The sequence below is a fragment of the Hippichthys cyanospilos genome, chromosome 13 (genome assembly GCF_059441005.1).
Source record: "Hippichthys cyanospilos isolate Australia breed blue-spotted pipefish chromosome 13, RoL_Hcya_1.0, whole genome shotgun sequence".
Classification (NCBI taxonomy): domain Eukaryota; kingdom Metazoa; phylum Chordata; class Actinopteri; order Syngnathiformes; family Syngnathidae; genus Hippichthys; species Hippichthys cyanospilos.
In genome coordinates this window covers 6,535,214-6,558,275 of record NC_142381.1, presented here as the reverse complement: position 1 = coordinate 6,558,275, position 23,062 = coordinate 6,535,214, and the positions used below count along the sequence as shown (strand labels likewise).

The 23,062-nt window shown below is 41.2% G+C and overlaps 2 protein-coding genes across 2 annotated transcripts in view; both read left to right on the top strand.

Moving 5' to 3' along the window:
* The window catches only part of fat2 (FAT atypical cadherin 2), a 72,272-nt gene extending 62,471 nt beyond the window's left edge, over positions 1 to 9,801 (top strand). The window contains exons 23-28 of the mRNA XM_088431812.1: positions 803 to 1,211; positions 2,892 to 3,045; positions 5,522 to 5,621; positions 5,687 to 5,832; positions 6,697 to 6,950; positions 8,084 to 9,801. Coding sequence (XP_088287938.1) covers positions 803 to 1,211; positions 2,892 to 3,045; positions 5,522 to 5,621; positions 5,687 to 5,832; positions 6,697 to 6,950; positions 8,084 to 8,586 — 1,566 coding nt within the window. The 3' untranslated portion in view covers positions 8,587 to 9,801. The remainder of the gene's footprint in view (positions 1 to 802; positions 1,212 to 2,891; positions 3,046 to 5,521; positions 5,622 to 5,686; positions 5,833 to 6,696; positions 6,951 to 8,083) is intronic.
* Positions 9,802 to 12,539: 2,738 nt separating this feature from the next.
* Positions 12,540 to 21,835, top strand: mtnr1al (melatonin receptor type 1A like). Its single transcript, XM_088431844.1, has 3 exons — positions 12,540 to 13,039; positions 18,039 to 18,157; positions 18,481 to 21,835. Exons 1-3 carry the CDS (start codon positions 12,751 to 12,753, stop codon positions 19,129 to 19,131), a joined length of 1,059 nt encoding a protein of 352 aa, XP_088287970.1. The 5' UTR covers positions 12,540 to 12,750; the 3' UTR covers positions 19,132 to 21,835.
* Positions 21,836 to 23,062: the final 1,227 nt, after the last annotated feature.

The following is a 23,062-nucleotide window of genomic DNA, read 5'->3' as shown; positions in this document are numbered from 1 at the left end:
GTTAGCCAATCAATACAGCGCAGGCAACTGTAATAGTGACAGGTGAATTGCTGTAATTGAGCAATAAAATCAACAGAATACTTGCGCAAACATGTGGAGCCTGTCAATGGATGCACAATAATGTCAGCAGCATAAAACCAACACAAACATGTCGAATGGGATTTTGTCATCTGCTCCAATTATCTGCATCAAGCTCTAACCCATGTCGTCATAGCAACCTCAGCAATGCTTTACCAGGCTCAAAGTATTTATATATCTAGAATCAATGATTATAAATGAATTATTTCAAGGAGAGGGGTTTTTATCAAACAATAAAAATATGACATCAACAATTGCTTTTTTTTGTTGACATACTCAAGAGTTTTTATTTCTTAAATTCTAACTGTGTATAGCAACTGTATTTCTGTGTAAAACAAAAGCTATATTGTTAGGATGGATGGATGGACAGGCGGACTTAATAACCCACAATATGATAAAAACATTCTAAACATTGAAAGACTAACCAGAAATAGTAATAGACTTACTTTGTGTTTTTTTGTTTGTTTTTTATTAAGCATGTTACACCAAATATACCAGAACGTTTAAGTTGTTGAAGTTGACTTCTAATCGTTTAAAACATTCTGAAATTAGTGTGCCAAATGGTTACAGTGTCCATTAAAGGATTAATAATAAAGACATGATCTACTCTACTCTTAAATCTGACTCAATCCATTTCATGCGACTGGAGTTCCTACAAAGCTTAGGTATTTTTGTAATATCAAAGACTCCAACACGCTGACTGACCTTGGCCTTCCGTCCTCAGCTGAGCGGCGGCCGTCTTCACTTCTCCTTCAGCTGTGGCATCCTGCCTCCCTCCCGCTTGGATGCGGCATCCCCCCCGGTGTCCGACGGCCGCTGGCACCGCGTCCTGCTGGAGGTGAGCGCGGCGTCCTTGAGGCTTACCTTGGACCACCAGGCGTCTGCCTCAGCCAGCCTGCCGTCACCTTGCCACCTGATGCGCTCCGGCGGGGAAGTACTCTTTGCCGGGCGCCGATTTCGCGGTTGCCTGGCGCACCTGGAGCTCCAAGGGGAGCCAATCAGAGCGGATGATGCATCGGAGTGGAGAGGCCCTGGCAAGAGACGGGTGTTTGGAATCTACGAGTGCTGCACTGCAAACTGTGACCACAACCCATGCCAGAATGGAGGAGTCTGCCACAAGGTGGCCAATGGAGGTGAGAGTGCACTTTCACGCAGAGAGGCTCCTGATCTGGCTCGGTTATGCCTCAACACGGCGTCCTCGTATGACTGGTGTCAAATCTCACTCTTTCTGGAACTCAGATAAGTTGTGTGGCCGATTGATGGGCCCTTGGGACGTGCCCTTTACCCTGGTTGCTCACTCGGGTGTTCAAACATGGTTGGTCATGTGGGGAGTTTGCACACTGCAATACAAAAAGCTATATAGGGTTAACTGGTTCAATGAGGAAAGTACTTGGAAAGAGACAGAGCCAGAAAAAAGTATGTCATTTATAAATTATGAGCATTTAATAAAAATCAGGGTGTCGTAACACGCATGGTTATAGGAAAGCTGTCTTAGGTGTGAAAAAAGATTGGACACTGCCTTAGAGAACTCTGCTAAGTAAGCTTGCTGATCCCATACTGCAAGTTAGAGACGGGGAGTTAATTTTTCAAATGCGGAAATGCGACACAGTTTTGTTAAATATGAATTTATTACCTTGTTATAAAACACTAAATTGCAGGGTGTTTTTTTTTAATAAGCTACCTTTGTCATTCGCAAATACAAAGCAAAGAAAAAAAATCAAGTTTGTCAGACAGTAGACAAAATTTACAATATAAATTTCCCATAGTAAAAGAAATCTATAGGAAACGACTTTTTGTGTAATTTTGACATTTGTGGTGTAAACCTGCAGTGAGAAGTCACTTGTGAGAGAATAAGAATGATATATAACCCATTTTCTTCCATTCCATTTTATTTTTATTTTTTTTTTCTCATGCTAAGCAACTGTCGGTCATTCAGCATTGTGCCTGTCTCATTACTGCAGCGCAGTAAAATATGCTGTCGGGCACACAAAAAGAAAAAGAGGACGGTGCACAAGTAATAGACTCCAGGCTGGAGTCTCTTGCTGACCTTCATTAGCATTTTGGCTTATCACTAATTGGCGAGTGTGAGGCTTCTTCTTAGCAAAGATAGACGCTTAGCTCATTTTGCAATTCAGAGCAGAGCCGATAAAGATCACACCTGAAATGCTTCACTTTGACACTGAGAGGTTGTACGTGCCTTTGCGCGTGCGTGTACGTGCACGCTAGTGTGCAACCACTCGGATTGAAAACGAACATAATAGTACCGCAACAAACAATCCATTAATCGCTTTGTGCTGCTTGAGCTCCAGGGTCTGCAGCTGTAGCTTTTTTTTTCCCGGTCTATTATGGCTTTTTTTATAATGAGTAAGTACTTATTATTGTTATTATTATTTATTATTATTTATTATTATTATTATTATTTCTGTATTTGTATTGAAATCGTGCTCAAAATATGCACCTCAAGGTCACCAAGCTTTACTGAGCGTTCCTACTCGCGGTTAGGCAAAGTATGGATGAATTCATAAGTTTGAGAAGACAACAAAACGATTAATGCTTTGTGCTACAAGCTACATGCACTACTAATAAAAACAGCATCCATTTACTAGTGTTACTGTACTAGTTGTATTAGTTAAGTGTTACTTTACTAGTTAGTAATGTTCAAGCCTCATATGGTTCTTGTACCATGGCAAAATATCAAGATATTTTTTTTTCTACTCCAGTTCTCCTTATTGACATTCATGCTGGTGAAACTTGTCAGATTGTGATCATCTACTCATTTTTTGTTTGTGTGAATATCTTTTTCTATCATACAGAGTTGCGCTGCAGGTGCACAGGCTGGTTCCACGGCGCTCGCTGCGAGCGGGTAGACAACCCGTGTGCCTCTCAGCCGTGCACACATGGTCGCGTGTGCGTGCCCAAGGAGCAAGGTTACATTTGTAACTGCTCAATGGAAGATGTTGACGCACGGTAAGCTTCTTTTTTTTTTTCCTAATCCAAAAACCATCTTTAATTCCGGACGGTGTTGTATCCACTATTGCTCTATTACTGTTCTTTTGTTTTGTTTTGTTTTGTTTTATTGCCTACTTTATTATTTGCTCGATTGTGGAAGGTGGTCTGCTCGGGGGAGTGAACAAAATAAGGATTTCATTGTGTGGTCTTGGTTTGCATATGACAATAAAATTCTTGAATCTAATGCCCAAAGTCAGGTGGGATAGGCACCAGCAAGCCTGTGTCTATGTGAATCTCAGACATGTACAGTTAATTTTCATCCATCAATGCCCACAACAAGGCATCACGATTGTCAGTGCGCAGAAATTCATTAATGTGCGTGAGTACGTGTGCGTAAAATGAACCAGGCGACTGCTCTCTTGCGACGTGATCCGAATGGAAGCCATCGACTTTTCCCCTCGGTAACCTCTCTGAACGCTAATGTTCTTCTCTTGCCTCATAATGACTTTTCCACGGCCCGCTCACTTGTCCCGCTATAGCGGAAGGAGAGGTTGAAAGGTCTCCAGGTGTCCAATTGCGGGGCGAGCTGACCTCGCTGCTCAACCAGCTCCGGTATTTTAAGTGACAGCGAAAAGGAGGACATTGAGGACATAACTGCTGTCTGTCAGATATGTCAATTACAGTAATCCCTTATTTGTCGTGGTCAATGGGGACTGGATCTAAAGCATATGAAATGTGTTCAATAAAACATTTGAATTTTACATTCTCTAACTCGCACACGCTCACTCTCAAATGATACGTGCACATATACGAAAGCTCCACTGATACCTTCTCGTAACTAGGTTTCTGCCAGGGGTTTCCGACAGACAAGGAACATCGTGATGGCTACTTGTTGTTCTCCTTTTCGGCCAAAATGCCCCTAAATAATGCCACTCCTTCGACACGGTTGCTGAACTCGATGGCTCCGACCATGTTATCGTCACGCTCTTGAGCCCAGGTTAACCCCATTGTGCCCGTCAGCGTTGTCCAATGTCATGTCGGAGAAGCCTTCAGGGGCTGCTGGCAGCCGCGCTAGACTCACAGCATTTTTAACTGCAGAGCGGTGGACACCGTCGGGCGTGAAGCCTGCGTATTTCTGCCCAACTTCACATTGGGCCACATTTTTTTCCCAGTGGCAGAGCATTCTGAATGTTGGTCAGGCACGTCACAATATACCAATACTCCTTTAGGATTAAGTCTTCCATGCCTTTGTTGAGTAATTTAACTTTCCATCATCTTCCCTTTCCTTTGGTGTGGGTTCTCTCCAGGTACTCTGACTTTCTCCCACACTCCAAAACCATTTAGTTGTACTGAACATACTAAATTGTCCAGAGGCGTGATTAGGTGTGTGAATGGTTGTTCGTCTCTGTGTGCCCTGCAATTGGCTGACAAGGAGTTCAGGGTGTCCCCCGCTTACTGCCCAAAACCCGCTGAGATAGGCACCAGCAAGCCTGCGACCCTTGTGAGGATAAGCGGCTCCAGAAAATGGATGGCTAAATTTACGTGACCCTAAAAAAACTGTTATTCTCGAGGAATTACAGTAATCGTTATGCGGTTGTTTGTTGGTTAGACTGGTTATGTGCAAAACGTTTACAAAGCGCGAACGCATAGCCTCTGCTATAAAACCCCATGGTGCTTCACCAAACATGTTGTACTACGCGATCGGTGAATAACTGCATTTGAAGCTTTTGATTTTGTCCACATGCAAAGCTGCATTACGGTGGAATCCCGCAATGGCTCAAAGGGTCAAAGCCTCATTACGATGCGCCGTCACGCGCCCGCATGCCGGAGCACATGCCGCGGATTGGCACACGCCCGATTGGTTGTTGAAGCAATGCGCACACATGTAGCGAGGGGGAGGCTTATTTGCATATTGCGTCTTTTATTCAGTGTAATACCACGATAGCGGCAGGGAAGCTGCAGCAGGGAGTGAAGTGTAAATGGAGGAAACACACACCTGGGGCTTATTATTATAAGTTTTGTTATTTGTCAATGTTTGCCGTGTATTTTAAAACTCAGCAGATTCTCGAGTTTGCCGCAGCATTGGATAGCAAAGAAGATTGTCACCAATCAAGATTTAATAGTGCACATCACACAAAGTCATTTTACCGAAGGAACGGTTGTTTCTCACCGAGGGCAACGCGTTCATCTTTGATTTCATTGACGTCAAGTGAATAACACGCTGACTATTAGAGCAATTGCAACAAGGACTTATGAAGGCTCGTGCTCTTTTCTCTGCTCTGTTGTTGGTGTACAAGTATGTTGGCACAATAATGAGCCATAGCTCACTTTCTTAAATGTACTTTTTGAATTTTGATTTCAATAAACACATTTTTCAATTCTATATTTTACACGTCTACAAAATGTGCCAGCGTACCATTTTTGGACTGAGCTTTCATTTGGAACTCTAATTTTTTTGTTTGTTTGTTTTTTGCTGTTCTTCCTGATGGAGCAGGTGTCACAACAGCATGGACGTGTGCTCTCCCAATCCGTGTCCCAGTGGTTATCTCTGCCAAGTTTCCTCGGGATCCTTCCACTGTGACCCTTTGCCACAGGTCAGTCCTCAGTTAGGTCCTCTTGTAGATGAGCGAGTTTGACCGCGATGGGGGGTCCGATCCAGGTGTCGCCTGTGGTGGGCTACATGGAAATGATGGAGATCGGCGCCAGCGTGTTGGGCCTCCTGCTGCTGGTGGCCATCTTTGTTTGCGGACGCAAGCGCTACATCCAACAGAAGAAGAACAAGAAAACGAAGAATGACCCCGACGGGTAACCCAACTCTATTCTTTACATAATTTCCCACTTTGCAATTGTTACTCTTGATTACAGTCGATATCTGATTTGGTCTTCTTTTATTTTATTCATTATTTTATGAGAGATAAAACGTGTTGGCACGCTATTCCATTATTACATTTGGGAATAGTTAGTTAGTTAGTTAGTTAGTTCGTTAGTTAGTTAGTTAGTTAGTTAGTTAGTTAGTGAGACAGTTTTTCAGTAAGGTGGTTTGTTGTTTAATACGAAAAATTGTTTAGGAGGTCAATTAGCCAATTGGTTAGTTAGATGATTAGTTGCTTGATGGAAAATGTGGTACTTGAATTTAGTTGGTTGGTTGGTTGGTTAGCATGCTATTGGTCAATCAGTCGTTTTGTTTGTAATAAATGAGGGGGTTGGTCATTTTTTGTTGTTGTTGTTAATTAGTTAATTACTTGTGTGATTGTGTGCAGGTGAATCTGAAAATCGACTTGGCTGTTTGGTTAGTGATTTATCAGTTCATTAGCCAGTTACCAGTTGCATGGTTGCTTGCTTGTTTAGTTACTAATCAGGCTATTGGTTAGCTAGATGTTTAATTAGTTCGTCAGCTATAGTTAATAGTTTAATAGTAAATCAGTTACAGAAGCTGGATTCTTGGTTGTTCGTCACTCAGTTACTTATTTGGTCAGATCAAACGCTAATAAGTCATGTGTTTTGTTGCAGAAGAAATATTCTTTTCTGTTTAATCCTATGTGAAATCTTTTCTTCATGTTGCTTCCAAAGATATTTTGCGCTGTTACTGATCGTGAAAAATATAGAGATCCTCTCACGTTGAAATGCATCCTGATCCACATACGACTGACATGCAAACATGTTTTTCAGTTACACACCACCTGTCACCAAGATCCCGAAAGCTTGCGATCAGGACGGTCACATGGAGCTCAGCAGCATGATGTCACCCGCCAACGACCTTGACCACTCGCCCTTCCGCTCGCTGCGCCCCCACAGTCAAGCGTCGACCGACAAGTCGCACGGACCGGTGGTCTGCAGCGTGGCCCCCAACCTACCCGTCAGACCCCCGTCCAGCTCTGACAATGACTCGGTCAAGAAGACCCACTGGGACCTCGACTATGAAGGTGTGTGTGCGTATGCGTGCGCGTATATATGATATGATGACTAAACACCGGGATGCATTTCGGCTACAAAAAGGGAAAAGGTCTGGCTGCCTTTTTAAGGAGCAAGATCGAAAATTGAACTCATGAAAGACAGGGGCCGGGGGGTTGCAAACGGGAAGTTTGAGTCTAGAAGCCTTGAACGCACTGACTTCTAAGCGTTATGTTGTCACCCTTCATCAAACACAAAGTAACTGCAGAGCATTTGGACACTAATTAGGAATTATATTCTGCTTATACTACACACAATATGAAAGCTGAATCGTAGGCAAGGTCAGCAGCTGCCACCCTGTATTCTTTTTACCACAAGAAATGCAAATTCCCACGCTTTATTAGCATAACGCATCACTTGATGCACTTTTTATGAGCCTTTCAGACACTTTTGAAAACACAGTTTACCCTGGACGCTTTGGGCAACAACACAAACACACAAACAAGCACTTCCCTGAAGAGACCCATCGATGGCTCGAATACCTGAACCAGAATGTTCCACTTGCTTTCGGTTTTCAGGCATATCTTCTTGAGTCTTATTTTTTATAGTAGCTATCGTATTGATTTTATGAGAAACTGTCGCTGTGAAAATTGGGAGAATAACAATTAAAGCCTTGAATGAGTGGTCAGTTGCCAGAGTAGTAACAAATAAAGCCCTCGAACATTTTTCTGGCGTACTTATGCTAAGAACATCAAATAAAGCATTCAAAAAGGCAATTTAGTTGCCAACATGCCAGAACACTAATTTCAAGTGAATTTTCCACAAGGAATAATAATAAAGCCCCTATCCAAATGGGGACTCCATTGCCAGGATATTAAATGATACCAACCATTCTCTTTTACATTATTAGAATAATGAGAGTAACAATTCAAGCAACTAAAGCAATCTATTTAGTTCTCATAAGTATCATCAAAGCCCTTTTTCGACGCCGTCCAGTTGCACGTAAAATCCGACTGTGGAGCACTGTATATCTCTTGCCAGAAGAGATATACTTTGTGAATAGTAGCGGAACAATAAGAATTAAAGCCATCAAATTAATATGCAGGCTCTGGTGGCAGTAACAGAGGTTCCACTTGTTTGATGTCTGTGCGTGGTCTGTCTTCAGTTTATCCCGCCGATCCCGACTACTTCGGCCGTCCCGTGGCCGCCGCCCAGGAGTTCCCCCAGTTCGACATCGTGGAAGATGTCTACTCGTCATCCACCGTGTCGGACTCGCGAAGAAACTCTCGCTTCGGCGGCTTCCCCTTTCCGCTGGAGCGCTCGGATCGCCGCGCCCCGCTGCCGCCGTGCTACAGCACTCAGAACTTAGACCACTTTCTGGACCCGGATGGGATCCCGCTTCCACGTTCGCAATGTCCCAATGCATACACCGCCGCCAACTACTACCCGGCGAAACACGGCGCTAGCCAAGACGGCAACGCGGCAGCGGGCTATAAGCGGCTCAGTGTGCGGCTCAGCGTTGCCGGCTCATCCCACTCAGAACAGACGGGGGTAACGCCCAACGTCGCCCAACCGCAGACGCGCCCCAGCGGGAACGCCCCGCAAAGCTACGACAGCGCCAGCATGCTGGAGAGCGACTTCGGAAGCTGTGAGGAAGTCATGTTTTAGGATGGACATACCGGACGATGTTCAGCGTTCCCCGGCAGGAAACGGCAGCTTGAAGGGAGAACGCTGATGTTTTATTTTGAAACAACCCAAGCTCATCATTCAAAGCTTTGTCAAAGCCGAGAGGAGGTAGACACAAACAAAAAACTGACAGGAAGTAGAAACACTGGAGTTGGCGGAAGGTTGAACAGGAAATGGGCACGAAGGCAGCGGAAACTGACAGGAAATAGAAAATGACAATAAAGGAAAACTAACAGAAAGGAAAGTGTGAATTGACAAGGAAAGAACTTTGACAAAAAGTGGACATTGAGACAAAGCTGAACGCTGTAGGAATTTACAAAGTGTCCACTGAAAGAAGTGATGACAACGGCGTTTTGTCCTTTGCAACGCTGTCTTTGCTGTTACTAAATGTTCCGTCCATAATGTGGTTATCATTTCAAAGTAAGAGGCTGGATTCTCTGAACAAAGAACAAAACGAACGCAACAAAAAAAATATATCAAATGAAGTGTTGCATCTGACGCTCTCACCAATACCGTAGAACATTATCTCAGATTTTATTTTGAAAATCCCTAATGCACTCTGTAATCCCATTTTCATCACGAGACTCCGTTTTCTCTTGGTATCTTTTAATATTGATAGCCAATGTGAAACGACACAGTCATAATTTCAAAATAAGAGTGTGCATTCATTCAACGTGTACGTGTACTCAGTATTTTATATTGAACTCCCAAATGAACTCCCTAGTCATGTTAATATTGAAATGTAACTCACGTTGAGTGACTCATTCTCATTCTTTAATTTGAAATCTAAGAGGCACTTCCTTTGTCCCATTAGCGGACTTTTCACAACAAAACAAACAGTGACGATTTTCTGACTTTTATTGTTGTCATTTCACCGCAAATATTGGGTGTTCTTTCACATGTGAATTACAAAGATGTAATATGGATTTCGACATAGTTTGACCCTGGTATCACCATTGTTTTAGCACTTTTGGGGGGATGGAAATGTGTGTTTTGCATCAATGTGAAAGTGTTTATGTATAATTGTGCATTGTTGCTGTGTTTGTGTATAGTTGTTTTGAATCTTCATTCGTGTTCAAATGTAATGTCAGATACTTTATTTTTTTAATGTTTCTTCACTGTGTGATGTTATTACGATGCCGTCTGAAGTATACGACACGTCCGAATATTGAAATAAAGACAATATTACGTAGTTGACATTTTCTCAGCCATCTTTTCAAGAAAAAAAATTGAGGAAATCTTTTGTAACGGTTTTTGAAAGCACTTCTATTTGTTCAAAAAAAAAAAAAGGACAATTTTCTGGCTATGATTCTCATCTGAGTATGTATCTTTTAAATACCTACTTTTTTTTTTTTTAATTACAGGTATAGCAATAACTGACTTGATTTTTTTTTAACAATTAATGCAATTTATTTCCTGGCCCTAGTACGTATACATAGACATGTTTTGGTTTTGGTTTTGTTTTCTTTAAATAAAACCATGAATTTTCTCTGGGAAAAAAAAAGTTTTTTTTTTTTCATTCACACACAGGCTAATGGAGTACCTGTCAATAGCAATCGCAATTAGTGTGTTGGCACACTGCGTTGCTTTTTCACATTGAAGAGGTGTGTGCGGGCGTGCGTGTGCATGTGTGTGCGTGCGTCAAAGGAAGGTGTGCACGTTTGTGTGAGTAACATTTGATGAGACATCAAACAGCGTCCATTATTTCAGCACCTCAGGTGTCGTCATCATTATCCATTTAGAGGCCAGTGCTTGCGTGTATGTTGAGATAACGATGTAGACGCTGCAGGCGTTCCTTAGTACAATCCATATTTAATGGAAACTCTTGCAATGTTTTGAATTGATGTATTTTGGCTTTTGCGTTCACTTAAAAAAAAAAACGGAAATGCGTAACACATGTGGGGGAAAGGGTGTTTAAGAGTAGAAAAAGCATATTTTCAAGAAAAGACAAGTGGCTGTGTATACTGCTATATATATATATATATATATATATATATATATATTATCGGACCCCTCCCCAACCACATTCTTATGAAATACAAAATTGCATGAGCGTTGATTTAGTAAATAATTGAAAATTTTTGGAGGGAGGAGGAAGGCATAGAACAAATGATTAGCATTTCAAATCATTTCAATAGGAAAAGAAAAGAAAATGCAAGTACTTTGAGTAATGAGACAAAGCACGGGACAAATACACTAATTAGTAAAAACCAATGTCCACTTGTAATTGCTTAGATAACAGATTCAATAGTTAAATTAATTAGGAAGGAAAACTTCATTTCTGCAGTTCTGGGAAAGTGCTTCAAAACCAAAATCTCACACTTGACCCTCATTAAAATTATGATTCATTTTATTCATCTTCTAATGAATTGATTGCATTCATGCTGGCTTTGCTTGTACCAGGTGTGTGCGAGCGCGCTCACTTGAACGCCTCGTCAGCGTGCTCTGCCTTAATGATACCTCATGAATATGCAAATTTGGACGTGGTATCTATTTTACTGTATCAGCATGAGTGCGCGCGCAAAATACACACGCACTGATTCAAGTAAAGCAAGCCGGATCCGCTGCGACATTCCAATTCCGTTTCTGTTTGCGTTCTTGCCTATTTTTACGTGTGCGTTGGTAATATATGTTTGTATTGCATGTGTAATATTCACACACACGACAGGTTGCCGCCTGTGGATCGTAATGAGCCAAGAGAGGACAGAGGTGGGTGTCAAAGGTCAGGAAAAAGCCATTTTCCTGCAGCCCGCACGCATTTTATTTCTCGGAAACGGGGCCACAAAACGCCGCATGCCACATTTGTGCTCTTCCAATGGAATCCGGCCTGTCAACTCGGGCCCGGTGAACCCTGCGTGCCTCATCGGCTTACATGCTATGCTAAAAAATACTGCTACAGAAAACCCCTTGACAACAAAACCTGCATGCGCGAAAAAATCCCCCAGTGTGAAATAATCCGCATGCATCGAAGCCTTTCCTGCTCTCTTACAAGGACCCATCCCTCTCCATGTTTGTTTATCCGCCACCGCTTTGATTTTTCAAAAAGCAGGTGTGTTTTATTTTTTAAAGTCGCAGGTTCTTCAGGTGCCATGTACTGTACTGTACGCACCTGTGACAAAGCAGACATGTAGAGTACAAACCAAAAGCTCTGAAACACCTTCCTATTGACTTGGTCTCAAACCCATTCAGAGATCAAGAAATCAGAGCTGATGAAAAGGCAAAGCTGTGAACTGAGAGTCATTCCAGGTCATAAAGCATTAGCCACATCATACTGTTCATTTCTGTTCAAAAGGGGCTCACTTTGAAGAATCGGATTCAAAAACTTGATGAAAATTTTCAAAAAACAAGAAATAGTCAATGTTCAAGTATTAATTGATGAAAAACATTGAATTTAAATATATTTTCAAACTTAACTGGTACTGTACTCGGTCTTTTTCAACCTCTTTCTTTTAGGAAAAATTCTAAAATTTGAAACTGTGTAGCCTATATTTACAACATAGCAATTCTAATCAAAGTCTAGCAATAAGAATCAAATAAACTCTACTTAAGCTCTTGTCTCAAAGTACAGTGCAAAGTACTAGTTATTACTTGATTAAGCTGCAAAACACAGCCAAAAATAATATCAATAAAAAATGTGAAAATTGGATCATTTGAAAGTCTCACTTTGCTTTCAAAGGCTCATAATTTCTACTTGGTTTCAAGTCTAGCATTTCAAACCAGGGAAATCATCTATTTTAAGTCTTGTATTCATTTTTACCACGAAGTTGTTCGAGAGAGAGAGAGAGAGAGAGAGAGAGAGAGAGAGAGAGAGAGAGAGAGAGAGAGAGAGAGAGAGAGAGGAAGGGGGGGGGCGCTAAAAAAGCGCGCGCCCGACTCACTCACATGCTCATGTTCCGCGCGCACGCACCGGCGGGAAGCACTTGGCGGGAAATACCTGCGCGGGGAAAAGTGAAGCGGCGCGGCAGCATGGCACAAGGAGACTTAAGCGAGAGCTCAACGCACGTGTGCCGGCGCCGCGCACGCCGGGACTCGAACGTGTGACTCGCCCAGCGCGAACCACTTCCTCCTCCTCCTCCTCCTCCTTCACTGTCATGACCCGTGACGCCGAGTGAAAAAAAAACAACAAAAAAAAGCTTTTCCTCCGAGATGTTGCGCCCGCAGCGAGACCCGGCGGCGAGACTGGTGGACCAGCGGCACCTCCCGCAGCTGATGGCCGCCCAGCAGCAGCAAGCCCCGGCGTGGCCCCCGGACGCTCTGGGGGCCACGCCGGGGCCACGCAATTCCACGCCGGCAGGGGCCCCACAGAATCAGCACGCTTTCCCCTGGGCCGTGACCGTCCTGGCCGTCGTGCTCATCACCACCATCGTGGTGGACATCATCGGTAACCTGCTCGTCATCCTCTCCGTCTTCAGGAACAGGAAACTCAGGAAAACTGGTACACTTTTAAGATTACGCTTGGCTTTTGAGGAGACAAAGTGACTTTTATCCTTTGCACGCCTACAGCTTCATTTTTTTATCACACCTTAAACATTGTTTGATTTTGCAGCTGTTGTTTTATTTTATACGATTTTTTTTACTGTTTGTACATTTTTTTACATTAGTTTGTGTAATTTAATATGGTTATAATACAATTGTTGCGCTTTTTTGTTGTTTTTTAAAACCACTTTTACTAGTGTTTCTTTTACTAAATGAGCTAGTAAAGTTTTTATTCAATAGTTCTTGTATTCGTTCAATTTCCCGTATATTTACCATGCTAGTTTTATTATTATTTAAATGTATTTTTATTTACTGTTTATTTTTACAAATATTCTTTTTTGGGTGTATTTTGCTATAATTTTTTTTCCATGATTAATTATTCTTTTTTTTTTTTTTTTACGTTTATATATTATTTGGACAAGTCTTGGTATTTTTCTAATATTTCATTTAGCATACCAGTGGTTTTTCTTTATTTTTCATTTTTATAATATTGTATAATGTTTACAATATTGTACTTCATTAATACTTTGATTAATGTTTTTTTTTCAAATATTTTATTTAATTATTCCAATCATTTTTCTTTTTATTACTTATACCAATTTTGATAACTTTGATCCCTTACTATTTCTAACATTCAAGTATTTCTTACTACTTGCACTACTTTTTTTACTTATACTAATTCAGTGGTACTTTTTATTGACCTTTTTTTGTTTTTACAACTCGTATTTTTATCAACTGTTTATACGATGATGTTTGTTTTCATTTTATTTAAGGACATTTTCCTAATCTTATTTTGAAGTAGCCCATTAAGAAAGTACTTTTGAAAAAAATATTTTTGACTTCTTTCTCCGCCCTTTCAGTCACTTTGAACTGATTTGTGCCAACTCGACATTTGTTGTGCTTTCTTTTTGCCGTTTTTGATGTGCAAATTCGAAATTTGAACCACACCACAATGATGACATATAAGTATCTCATCTCATTGGTACAAGTCAAAAAATATAAATACAATTTCTGAACTGGAAAGCGGGAAAAAATGGAACAAAGAATCCCATAGTTAGCTATCATACTTTAACAAAATCGAAGCAAATTTTGGATTTCAATTTCAATTCAAATAGTACACATAAAAAAACGTTCTGGGTTGGAATCTGGGCTTGTGCAGGTGTAATTCAAGTACGTTGCTTTCCTTTGACGTATGAGTTTCGCTTTCATCTGGATGGACAAGCAGCTAAAATGATAGATGAGTGGGTGGATGGATGTCCGTCTCGTGATTGACAGCGATGAGCGTTAGACATCATATGAGTCTTTGTATGATATATGAAGATGGTATGATAGCGCTCATTAAGCTCCAGCTTCCCAGCGACACCAAACTAGATGAATGAGATATTACTGAGCAAAAATGAATGAAGCATCGATTGATTGACACGTGCGTCCCGTGAGCAACATGATTCATATTTCATGCCCGGATAAGGTCTGGCACACAGCATAGTCTCACTGTGCGCATGGCGGGGCTACAGCAGCACCCCTCAGTACTTTTAAAATCGGTGCAAAAGAGGTGCACATGCAGTCGTTGACGTGGCAGAAGCTGAAAGTGACTTGTCTATTCAGAAGGTCGAAGCGCATAAAACAGAGCTCGACTTGCAGATAACAGATGACTGCTGTGCCAAGCGGGTACTTGGAAAAAACATGCCACTCCATAGGAAGTGCCTGCATTTGTGTGGCGCTTCTGATTCCTTGCACAACTCATGCAATTCTCCGCCCTTTCCAAGTCAAAACTGTATTGAGTCCGAAATTAGTTTCATCCAAACCCGTTTTGGGGGGCTGACATTTAATCATTGAAAGACCACAGACACGCCAGCAAAAATGAATCCATCTACCAAACATACACCCACCGTCGCCCGTCTTGGACACAAATGAAAAGACGTTCAAGAACCGTTTGGGAATACCAAGCGCTGCTTGAGTCTCAGTTTAGTGATTGATTGTGAGGCGGAAAGTTTAGGTTTCAAAGAGCGATGCAAGACAGCTTCTTTTGATCGTTGATAGGACCCAGCTGCATTTCCAACTACCTCCTTATTTCTGCCTACTAAAGTGTCAGTCTTTTGACTAAAATGTCTTTTTTTTTTCACTTTTAGACGGAATTTTGTCATTGAAATTGATTTACCGACCTTCCCACCAACCCACTCACTGCCAAATACCTTTTCTCCCGTCTTCTCCACTTTCATCTCAATTTATCTCCCGACATTCCAATTTTTTTCCCGTCCTCTTCCCATGATTCATCAGCCCTTCCTCCGCGCTCCTCTTGTCACCCTTGGCAGCTTTCTACTTTTTCCAATTTTCCATCCTGACTATTCTCCTCCGTCTCCATTATTCTGTATCCCGCCTCCCGGAATCGTCCGTCAGATCTCCTGCGGGGCTATTGTATGCAAATGAGCCGCCATTGTTCACATGCGAGCGTTTCGTCCCAGCTGCCGGGCCGGCATTCTCGCCGTTTTGACCCCGTGAAAGTGGAAAGAGAAACGAGGGTTGGCGCACCGGCCGAGCGGGAGGGGGAGCGACGGATTGGTGTGCAGAGCACGGCAACGTCGGCTAGCGGTCAGGAACGTTCCGGGAAAACATCTGCTCCTTCCAGCGGGAGATTACGATGTGGATCGGGGAGGGAGAGATTGAGCGAGAGTTGACTGTTAAATAAAGCCATTTCACCATGCGGGTGCCCTAACCCTGCTTTCATAATCCCAATTGTCAAAGACAAACCCTTGTGAGAAGCCCTAATGTTGTCTTTGAACCCTAATTTGAAACCCTAATTTGAAACCCTAATCCGGTTTTGAAACCTTCATTTCAAATCAGAACCCTGTCTTGAAAGATTTTGATTTCAAAACCGTTTTTTAAAACCGATCTTTGATCTGCATTTGAAATTTTATGCACTAATGTCAAATCTCGTTTTAAAACGTTAAGGCTTACGATCTTTTGATTCGAAACCCTAACCCTTGTTTGAAAGCTAAATTTCCAACCGTATCGCTTCATTAAAGCATCAATTTGAATCCAAATCTCGCTTTTTGAGAGCAGAGGTCTGCGGACCAGATGCTACTAGAGGTCCCGAGGAGTAGGCGGAGCCTCAGACGAGAGTCTTTTTTGTCTCTTCGGAATGACCTCCTGCCCAGTCCAACTCTAAAATCGGCCTAATGACATTTCTATTCTTTGGATTTTGACAAGATAAGATTCGGCAACTTTCTATTGTATTTTTTTTATTTCTTATTTTCACTTTGTATTATTTGTATTTATGAATCTTTTATTGTTTTGTCCTTAGTCTCACAATTTAGAGTCTCGAGTTCAATTCCAGCTGTTATAAGTGTTATAAAAGTAGAGTTGAAAAATAACCAGAATTTGAATGATTTACGTTGTTGCTTGATTAAAGAGATATTACGAATACAAAAAAGAAAGTAAGACATTTCACTTAGTAACAAATGACCAATTGCGGAGCTCTCAATAAACAAAATAAACAATAAAATTCAGCGTAATGTTCAATTGCATACATAATCATGACTCGATGGCGTCAATCTTATTTTAGAGTATGTTATCAAGATAGTTGCTCAAGAATAAAAGTGGATGAAAAGGATGGCGGTATTACTCTTCAATGTGTTTATGTGCAAAATTCGAATGTTGCATCACAAACTATGACGCATCTATGGAACATCTTACCAAGAAATTTGCGCTGGACTAGAAATTTGACAGTAATTTGAAAATTTAACCCAAAGGAAAAAAAAAAATCCCATTTTATTTTTCACTAAAAAAGGGTTAGATGAAAGCACACGCGATACATTTGAGGTTCACTACCTCCAAGGTTAAGAACCACCACTCTAAATCATAACCGGGACTTCACACATTCATTTCCAACCCTTAACCAACGCTGCATGTATTGATGGATGGCAAAGCGCGTTGTCGCGTGTCGCTTCGTTTATAAACGTCGTCACGGCCCCTCCGTGCGCACTCTCGACACAGTCATGGTCTGGTTTTTTCCCTTCCGCCCGCCACATGATTGAGCGCCGTACCGCTACGTTGCTTAGGCCTGATGAAAACAAATACGCCGGCACCTAACGCGTCACATTTTTTCCGCCTAATTTCCGATAACCGCGCTGCAGATTTATCACTTTAGCAAGTACGCATCTCTAATTTCCGCCTTATAAATACGAGATTTCAATCACATTTCAAGCCCAAATCTGTTTGAAATCCTGAAAACGGATTCAAAGTTTAATTGAAGCCACCCCTCATATAATTATTTGATTAACCATTCTCTTGTACACATATGAATTATTAGACGCAATAGAAGTTACCTACGCGGTTATCAAATGCGTTTAGCATTGTTGTGCTGGCGTTTGACACTAACTACCATTTAGTTTAAAAGTGCTTCATGTTATCTGTACATTAAACATGTAATAGTGTCTTTAAAACAATGCTCATTTTACTTCTGCAAACTATTGAGTCTTCTGAAAAACTATGCGTCCCAACAGAAATGTTTGGAGTCCCAAAAATTGCACAGTAAAAAGGACAAAGTAAGTCTGAGGTTCAAACTTTGCAAGAATATTATAAATATTATAATATGAACACAAACTAATCCTCCCAGCCCTAATTTAAATCCCTAATTTGCAAACATAAAAAAAAAACTAATTAGAAAATATAACACTGGCTTTAAACCTTTATCGGAAAAAACAATTCTCTTTTGAATCCTTTACCCTGGCTTGAAACTTTATGAAACTATCATTTGGAAATGGACCATGGTTTAAATCCCTAATTTAAAACCCTAATCGTTTTGCTGAAAGCTCAACTCTAGCTTGAAATCCCTTTTGGAAAGTTTTCTGATCCTCATTCGACGGCGAAGCACGAACCTGAAACTGTGACTTCAACTCCGACTGAATTTCCTGACACCTTTGAAAGCCTGACTAACATGAGCCCCATTTTCCTTTCAGGAAACGCATTTGTGGTGAGCCTGGCACTAGCTGACCTTCTGGTGGCCGTGTACCCGTACCCACTGGTACTGACGGCCATCTTCCACGATGGCTGGATCGCGGGATACCTGCACTGCCAGGTTAGAGGCGGGAAAAAGTCATTCTTTAAAATTCTAAATGACTGTCAAATAGTCCTCTTTTGGGATAAGGAGTGGAGATGTGCTCACAAAAATAAACCATTAACTTGACAGGTAACGAGAGATCGCACATGACAAGTTGGGTCGAACCATTCCAGTATGGGGGGGATCTAGATTTTTAAAATAATGAAATTGAATAATCCACTGAACATAAAGTTTGTTTTATGAACTTATGTTTCCCTGAAACAATGAATTAATTCAATCATTGTTTTTAAAGTCCTAACTTGAAGAACTCCAGTTTGAAAGGCTAATCCCATCCCCGGCAGGTGAGCGGCTTCCTAATGGGCCTGAGCGTGATCGGCTCCATCTTCAACATCACGGGCATCGCCATCAACCGCTACTGCTACATCTGCCACAGCCTGCGATACGACCGCCTCTTCTCCGGCGCCAACACCGTGTGCTACGTGGCGCTGGTGTGGGCGCTGACCGTGCTGGCCATCGTGCCCAACTGGTTCGTGGAGTCGCTGCAGTACGACCCGCGCGTCTACTCTTGCACCTTCGCCCAGTCGGTGAGCTCGGCGTACACCATCGCCGTGGTGGTGGTCCACTTCGTGCTGCCCATCGCCATCGTCAGCTACTGCTACCTGCGCATCTGGATGCTGGTCATTCGCGTGAGGCGCCGCGTCAAACCCGACTCGCGGCCCAAGCTTAAACCGCACGACCTGCGCAACTTCCTCACCATGTTCGTGGTCTTCGTGCTTTTCGCCGTGTGCTGGGCGCCGCTCAACCTCATCGGCCTGGCGGTGGCGCTGGACCCCCGGCTGGGCCTCGCCATCCCCGAGTGGCTCTTCACCGCCAGCTACTTCATGGCCTACTTCAACAGTTGCCTCAACGCCGTCGTCTACGGCGCGCTCAACCACAACTTCAGGAAGGAGTACAAACGCATCGTGCTGGTCATCTTCAAGTTCCACTGTTGAGGGCAGTAGGGGGCGCTGTTTGGCAGGCCGAACGAAGTACAGTCCGGTAAAACGTCACAGGCGGAAGTTGTGCCAGAGAAAAATGGAATCGCTTTTACTATTGCAGTGTAAATACCATCCAGTTGTGTCTGGTTGATCCTTCCTGCCAGATAGATCAAAATGTTTACAAATGGCAGGGACATGCTGCATTGGTGGTGCTTTTAAAGACCAGAACATCAGCATGGAGGTTTATTTCGAAAGCCGTCCGGCGCGAGGAGAAAAAAAAAATGGGCTTTGTTTCACAATGCTACTGAGTCTCCTGCTATCTGATGCTACATTAAAGAACGAAGCGGAAACAGAACTTAACAAATTGAACTATACCAGAAATCGACATGGATACTGGCCAAGAGAATGGGATCGCTTAGCTAAATTTGCCATTTTTTGTGCTTTTTTTGTTGTTGTTGATTGTACGTAGAAAAACAATGTGCTAAAAAATCCCCCTTTTTTTTAAAACACATTTTTTTTAGTCCATAGTTCCAGGAACCCACAAAACCAAAACAAACGCAAAACATACTTTCACAGTGTGATATTGAGCTTTATTCTGAATTTCACTCTTCAAAACAGTGACCTTCAGAGAAAATTGCGTGAAAAATGAACCGACACCACCTCACTGTCTGACATCGCTTCTTGGTGGCTCCCCGTGACCCTGACCTTTTCTCGCTTCACTATAATGTTTGCACCAAGTGATCCCCTCCAATTGGCCTGTACCCGTTTAACAAAATATTTAGACATCCACATTTAGAAATTTGTTTGTCAGTTTGTTTTATCAAAGGCTGCCTTTAGGTAACATCCAGCTAGAATTACACATTTCATGAACTATCATGCTTGTATAGGTAAACATTTTTTAAGGGTTTTGATTGTTAAAGCGGAATTTTTCAGATTTCCCCGAGGTTCCTGAATGCAGCATGGCAACAGACACATAACGGACAAAAGAATTGGATGTTGAATCACATTATTATTCATTTTAACACAAAAACAAACTAGCTTAACATGTTAGTCGGCCAACTTTCTTCGACAGTAAGCGAAACATTTTGCACTATTCCCCCAGCCATCTCACTTCCGATGCACTACAAAACACTGCAAAGGTAAAAGTGTTGGGATGCAGCCGAGAAATAAATATTTATTGGATACATTTGTAGTAAAAGCCCCCCCCCCCCAAAAAAAAAATCCAAATTTTCTCTTCTACCAAGGGATTTGAACCAGTCATTTTCTTCAAGGGCTTTCAAGTTGTTGTTTTTTTTCTTGAGGTTTTAAAAACAACATTTCGAAACCATGTTCTCAATTGCTTGGTTTGCCTTTGATCATTAGGTTGCACCACCTTCTCCTCCCCCACCTCTTTCCGAAGCGTTAACTACTTCCGACTGTCATTTTGTCAGTGAAATAACAAGAGGCCAGCCATAACTGTGACTCATCCCACACTCACACATTCTGTACACGTATTTACATTTAAACATGGTGACCACATCACTGTGTCGGATAAAATGTGGAGGCGGCTCTTTTATCCTCTGCTTCTATTGTTGTGTGCGTAAAAATGTGCAATTGTGTATTTTAAAAAACTGAAAACTATCAGGATGAGCTCCGTTCAAAGAGCATTGCCACCACATGGAACTCGGGACATTTTCTGGAACCCAATGAGATTCTGGGGACGTTTACTGGGGGCCAAAGAAAACCCTTTTAGGCTGGTACTTTCTGGAAAGACTCAAATCAATATTTGTGGCAGTGTCCGATTGGAGATTGAAGATGGAAAGAACTACAAGTAGCAAGAAGCAATTCCCGAAACTTTCGGTGGAACTATTTGCAAAAAAATTGGTTCCTGGGCCAAAAGGAGGTTTGAGGTCGTACTTTCGAAAAGTCCAAGACCTTTGTGGCTTGGCTATTTGTTCCGCATTGGAAAAAAAAGGAAAAATAAATTGCATAGAATGTTTGTAAACATGGACTATGTTTGTGAGCAATCACCATGGAAACAAGTGTCTGTGTGTTTACATGATTTTAACCACAAATGCTTTCAGGTAAACACAAGCCTCAACTTTGTCCAAAATATTGATATGGGATATTATAAATAAATTTAAAAAAAACAGCCAAAAAGTTTGTAAATAAGATGGCAGGTGGGAAATTTAAAATGAATATTTTTGAAATGCTACTAGTTTGTGATGCTCCCTCTACCATACACACTGTGAAAAATGTTCAGAATAATGTTGACATGGTTTTTTTTTGACATGCTGAAACATTTTCTTTGCTGTTTTTGCTGACAAATTTTATATGATTGATTTATTTTTGCATTCTGAAGTGTTTTCTTTTTAAACACAACACAACATTTTTAATCTTTTTTTGGTTGATATGCTGAAACATGTCTTAGCCATGCTTTCTTGACATGCCTTGACAATTTTGTTGACTAAAACATTTTGTGTACATGGGAAAATGTGTCTTACGATGTTCCATTCACGTATAGTATTTTGATTTATAAATTTTTTTTGTCAATTTTGTCATGAAATGCTCAAACATGATTTTTTTTTAATATCTTTTATATAACAAGTTCATATTGTGAAATGTTTTTTCGGCAAGTTTTGTTAATTTCGTGGACATGCTGAGACATTTTTGTTGAACCTCTGATCCATAGCTTATGTTGACATGCCAAAATGTTTTTTTTTTTTTGTTTTCATGCCAAACACGCACAATATATATATATATATATATATATATATATATATATATATATATATATATATATATATATATATATATATATATATATATATATATATATATATATATATATATATACGTATGTATATATATATATATATATATATATATATATATATATATATATATATATATATATATATACGTATGTATGAATGATACTTTCATGCAATACCTCACCTTATTTTGGTCCTGCTTTACTTTTGCACTTTCTAGCTAGCTAATGCTAACTGGCTAATTTCTTACACTTTGTTTCTGCAGTCCTAGCAGCACACAATACACAGCACCTACTAACTGACATAAGACATTCACACAACGCAATACATGCACTTAGGACTCACAAGACAAAACACTTCATCAATCATGTTAAATGAGTCGTAAGCCATTTTGTGTTGTCTTCTTGTCGCCTTCAAATGACCTCGTGACAGCCGTGTTGTCAAAAAGCCTCAAAAGACGGGAAATGTGAATAATTGCTGTCGGTGGTGCAGGCCCGCTGAATGTGGCGAGCGTCACATGACCTTTATGCACATCACCATGGAGAATGTTCCGGCGGAATGTTTTTGTCACATTGCTAGAAGGACACTAATGGAGTTGAGCTAATAAAGAGTTCACTGTGACAAGCCTATTCTGCCTCACATATTTTCAGTTACTACATGTGATGTACCCGAGATCATAAAAAATATATATATATACTATACCTTGGAGTCGTTAAGCGTACAGCTTGTAAATTTACCGTCCCCTTGAAATCACTCTCAACTGTCTAAACTGCTCAGTCCTTTTATCTGTCTTATTAGTTTGTGTCCACCTGTTCTCATCAAGCTGTTCCCTGCTGTAAGCCAATCAGCTCCCTGCTCCAATTGTTTCTAGTCCAGCCAATCCCTGTTTCCCTGATCCCGTTATTCAAGTGTTTTTATAGTTAGTTCATTTATGTTTTGTTACTTTGCATGCAGGTTTTGTCCTCGATTTTCACCCTCCCCATATTAATCACAGTATTTTTGAACGCCCCGACACCCAGCATTTGGATCCGCACCTTCCACAACCTGACCTTACCATGACAACAGCCACAAAACGTATACAGTGCGTCATTTGTGATAAATGATGTGATTTTATGAGTCAAAAATTGATTTTATTTTTATTAAAAAATATATATAGCGATCACATTTGTTGTTTTATCAAACTATACCATCAA

Coding starts and splice junctions, on each gene's coding strand:
- mtnr1al (XM_088431844.1), top strand. CDS start 12,751: ATGTTGCGCCCGCAGCGAGACCCGGCGGCGAGACTGGTGGACCAGCGG. Junction 13,040..18,038: donor CAGGAAACTCAGGAAAACTG/GTACACTTTTAA, acceptor TTTTCCTTTCAG/GAAACGCATTTGTGGTGAGC. Junction 18,158..18,480: donor CGGGATACCTGCACTGCCAG/GTTAGAGGCGGG, acceptor CATCCCCGGCAG/GTGAGCGGCTTCCTAATGGG.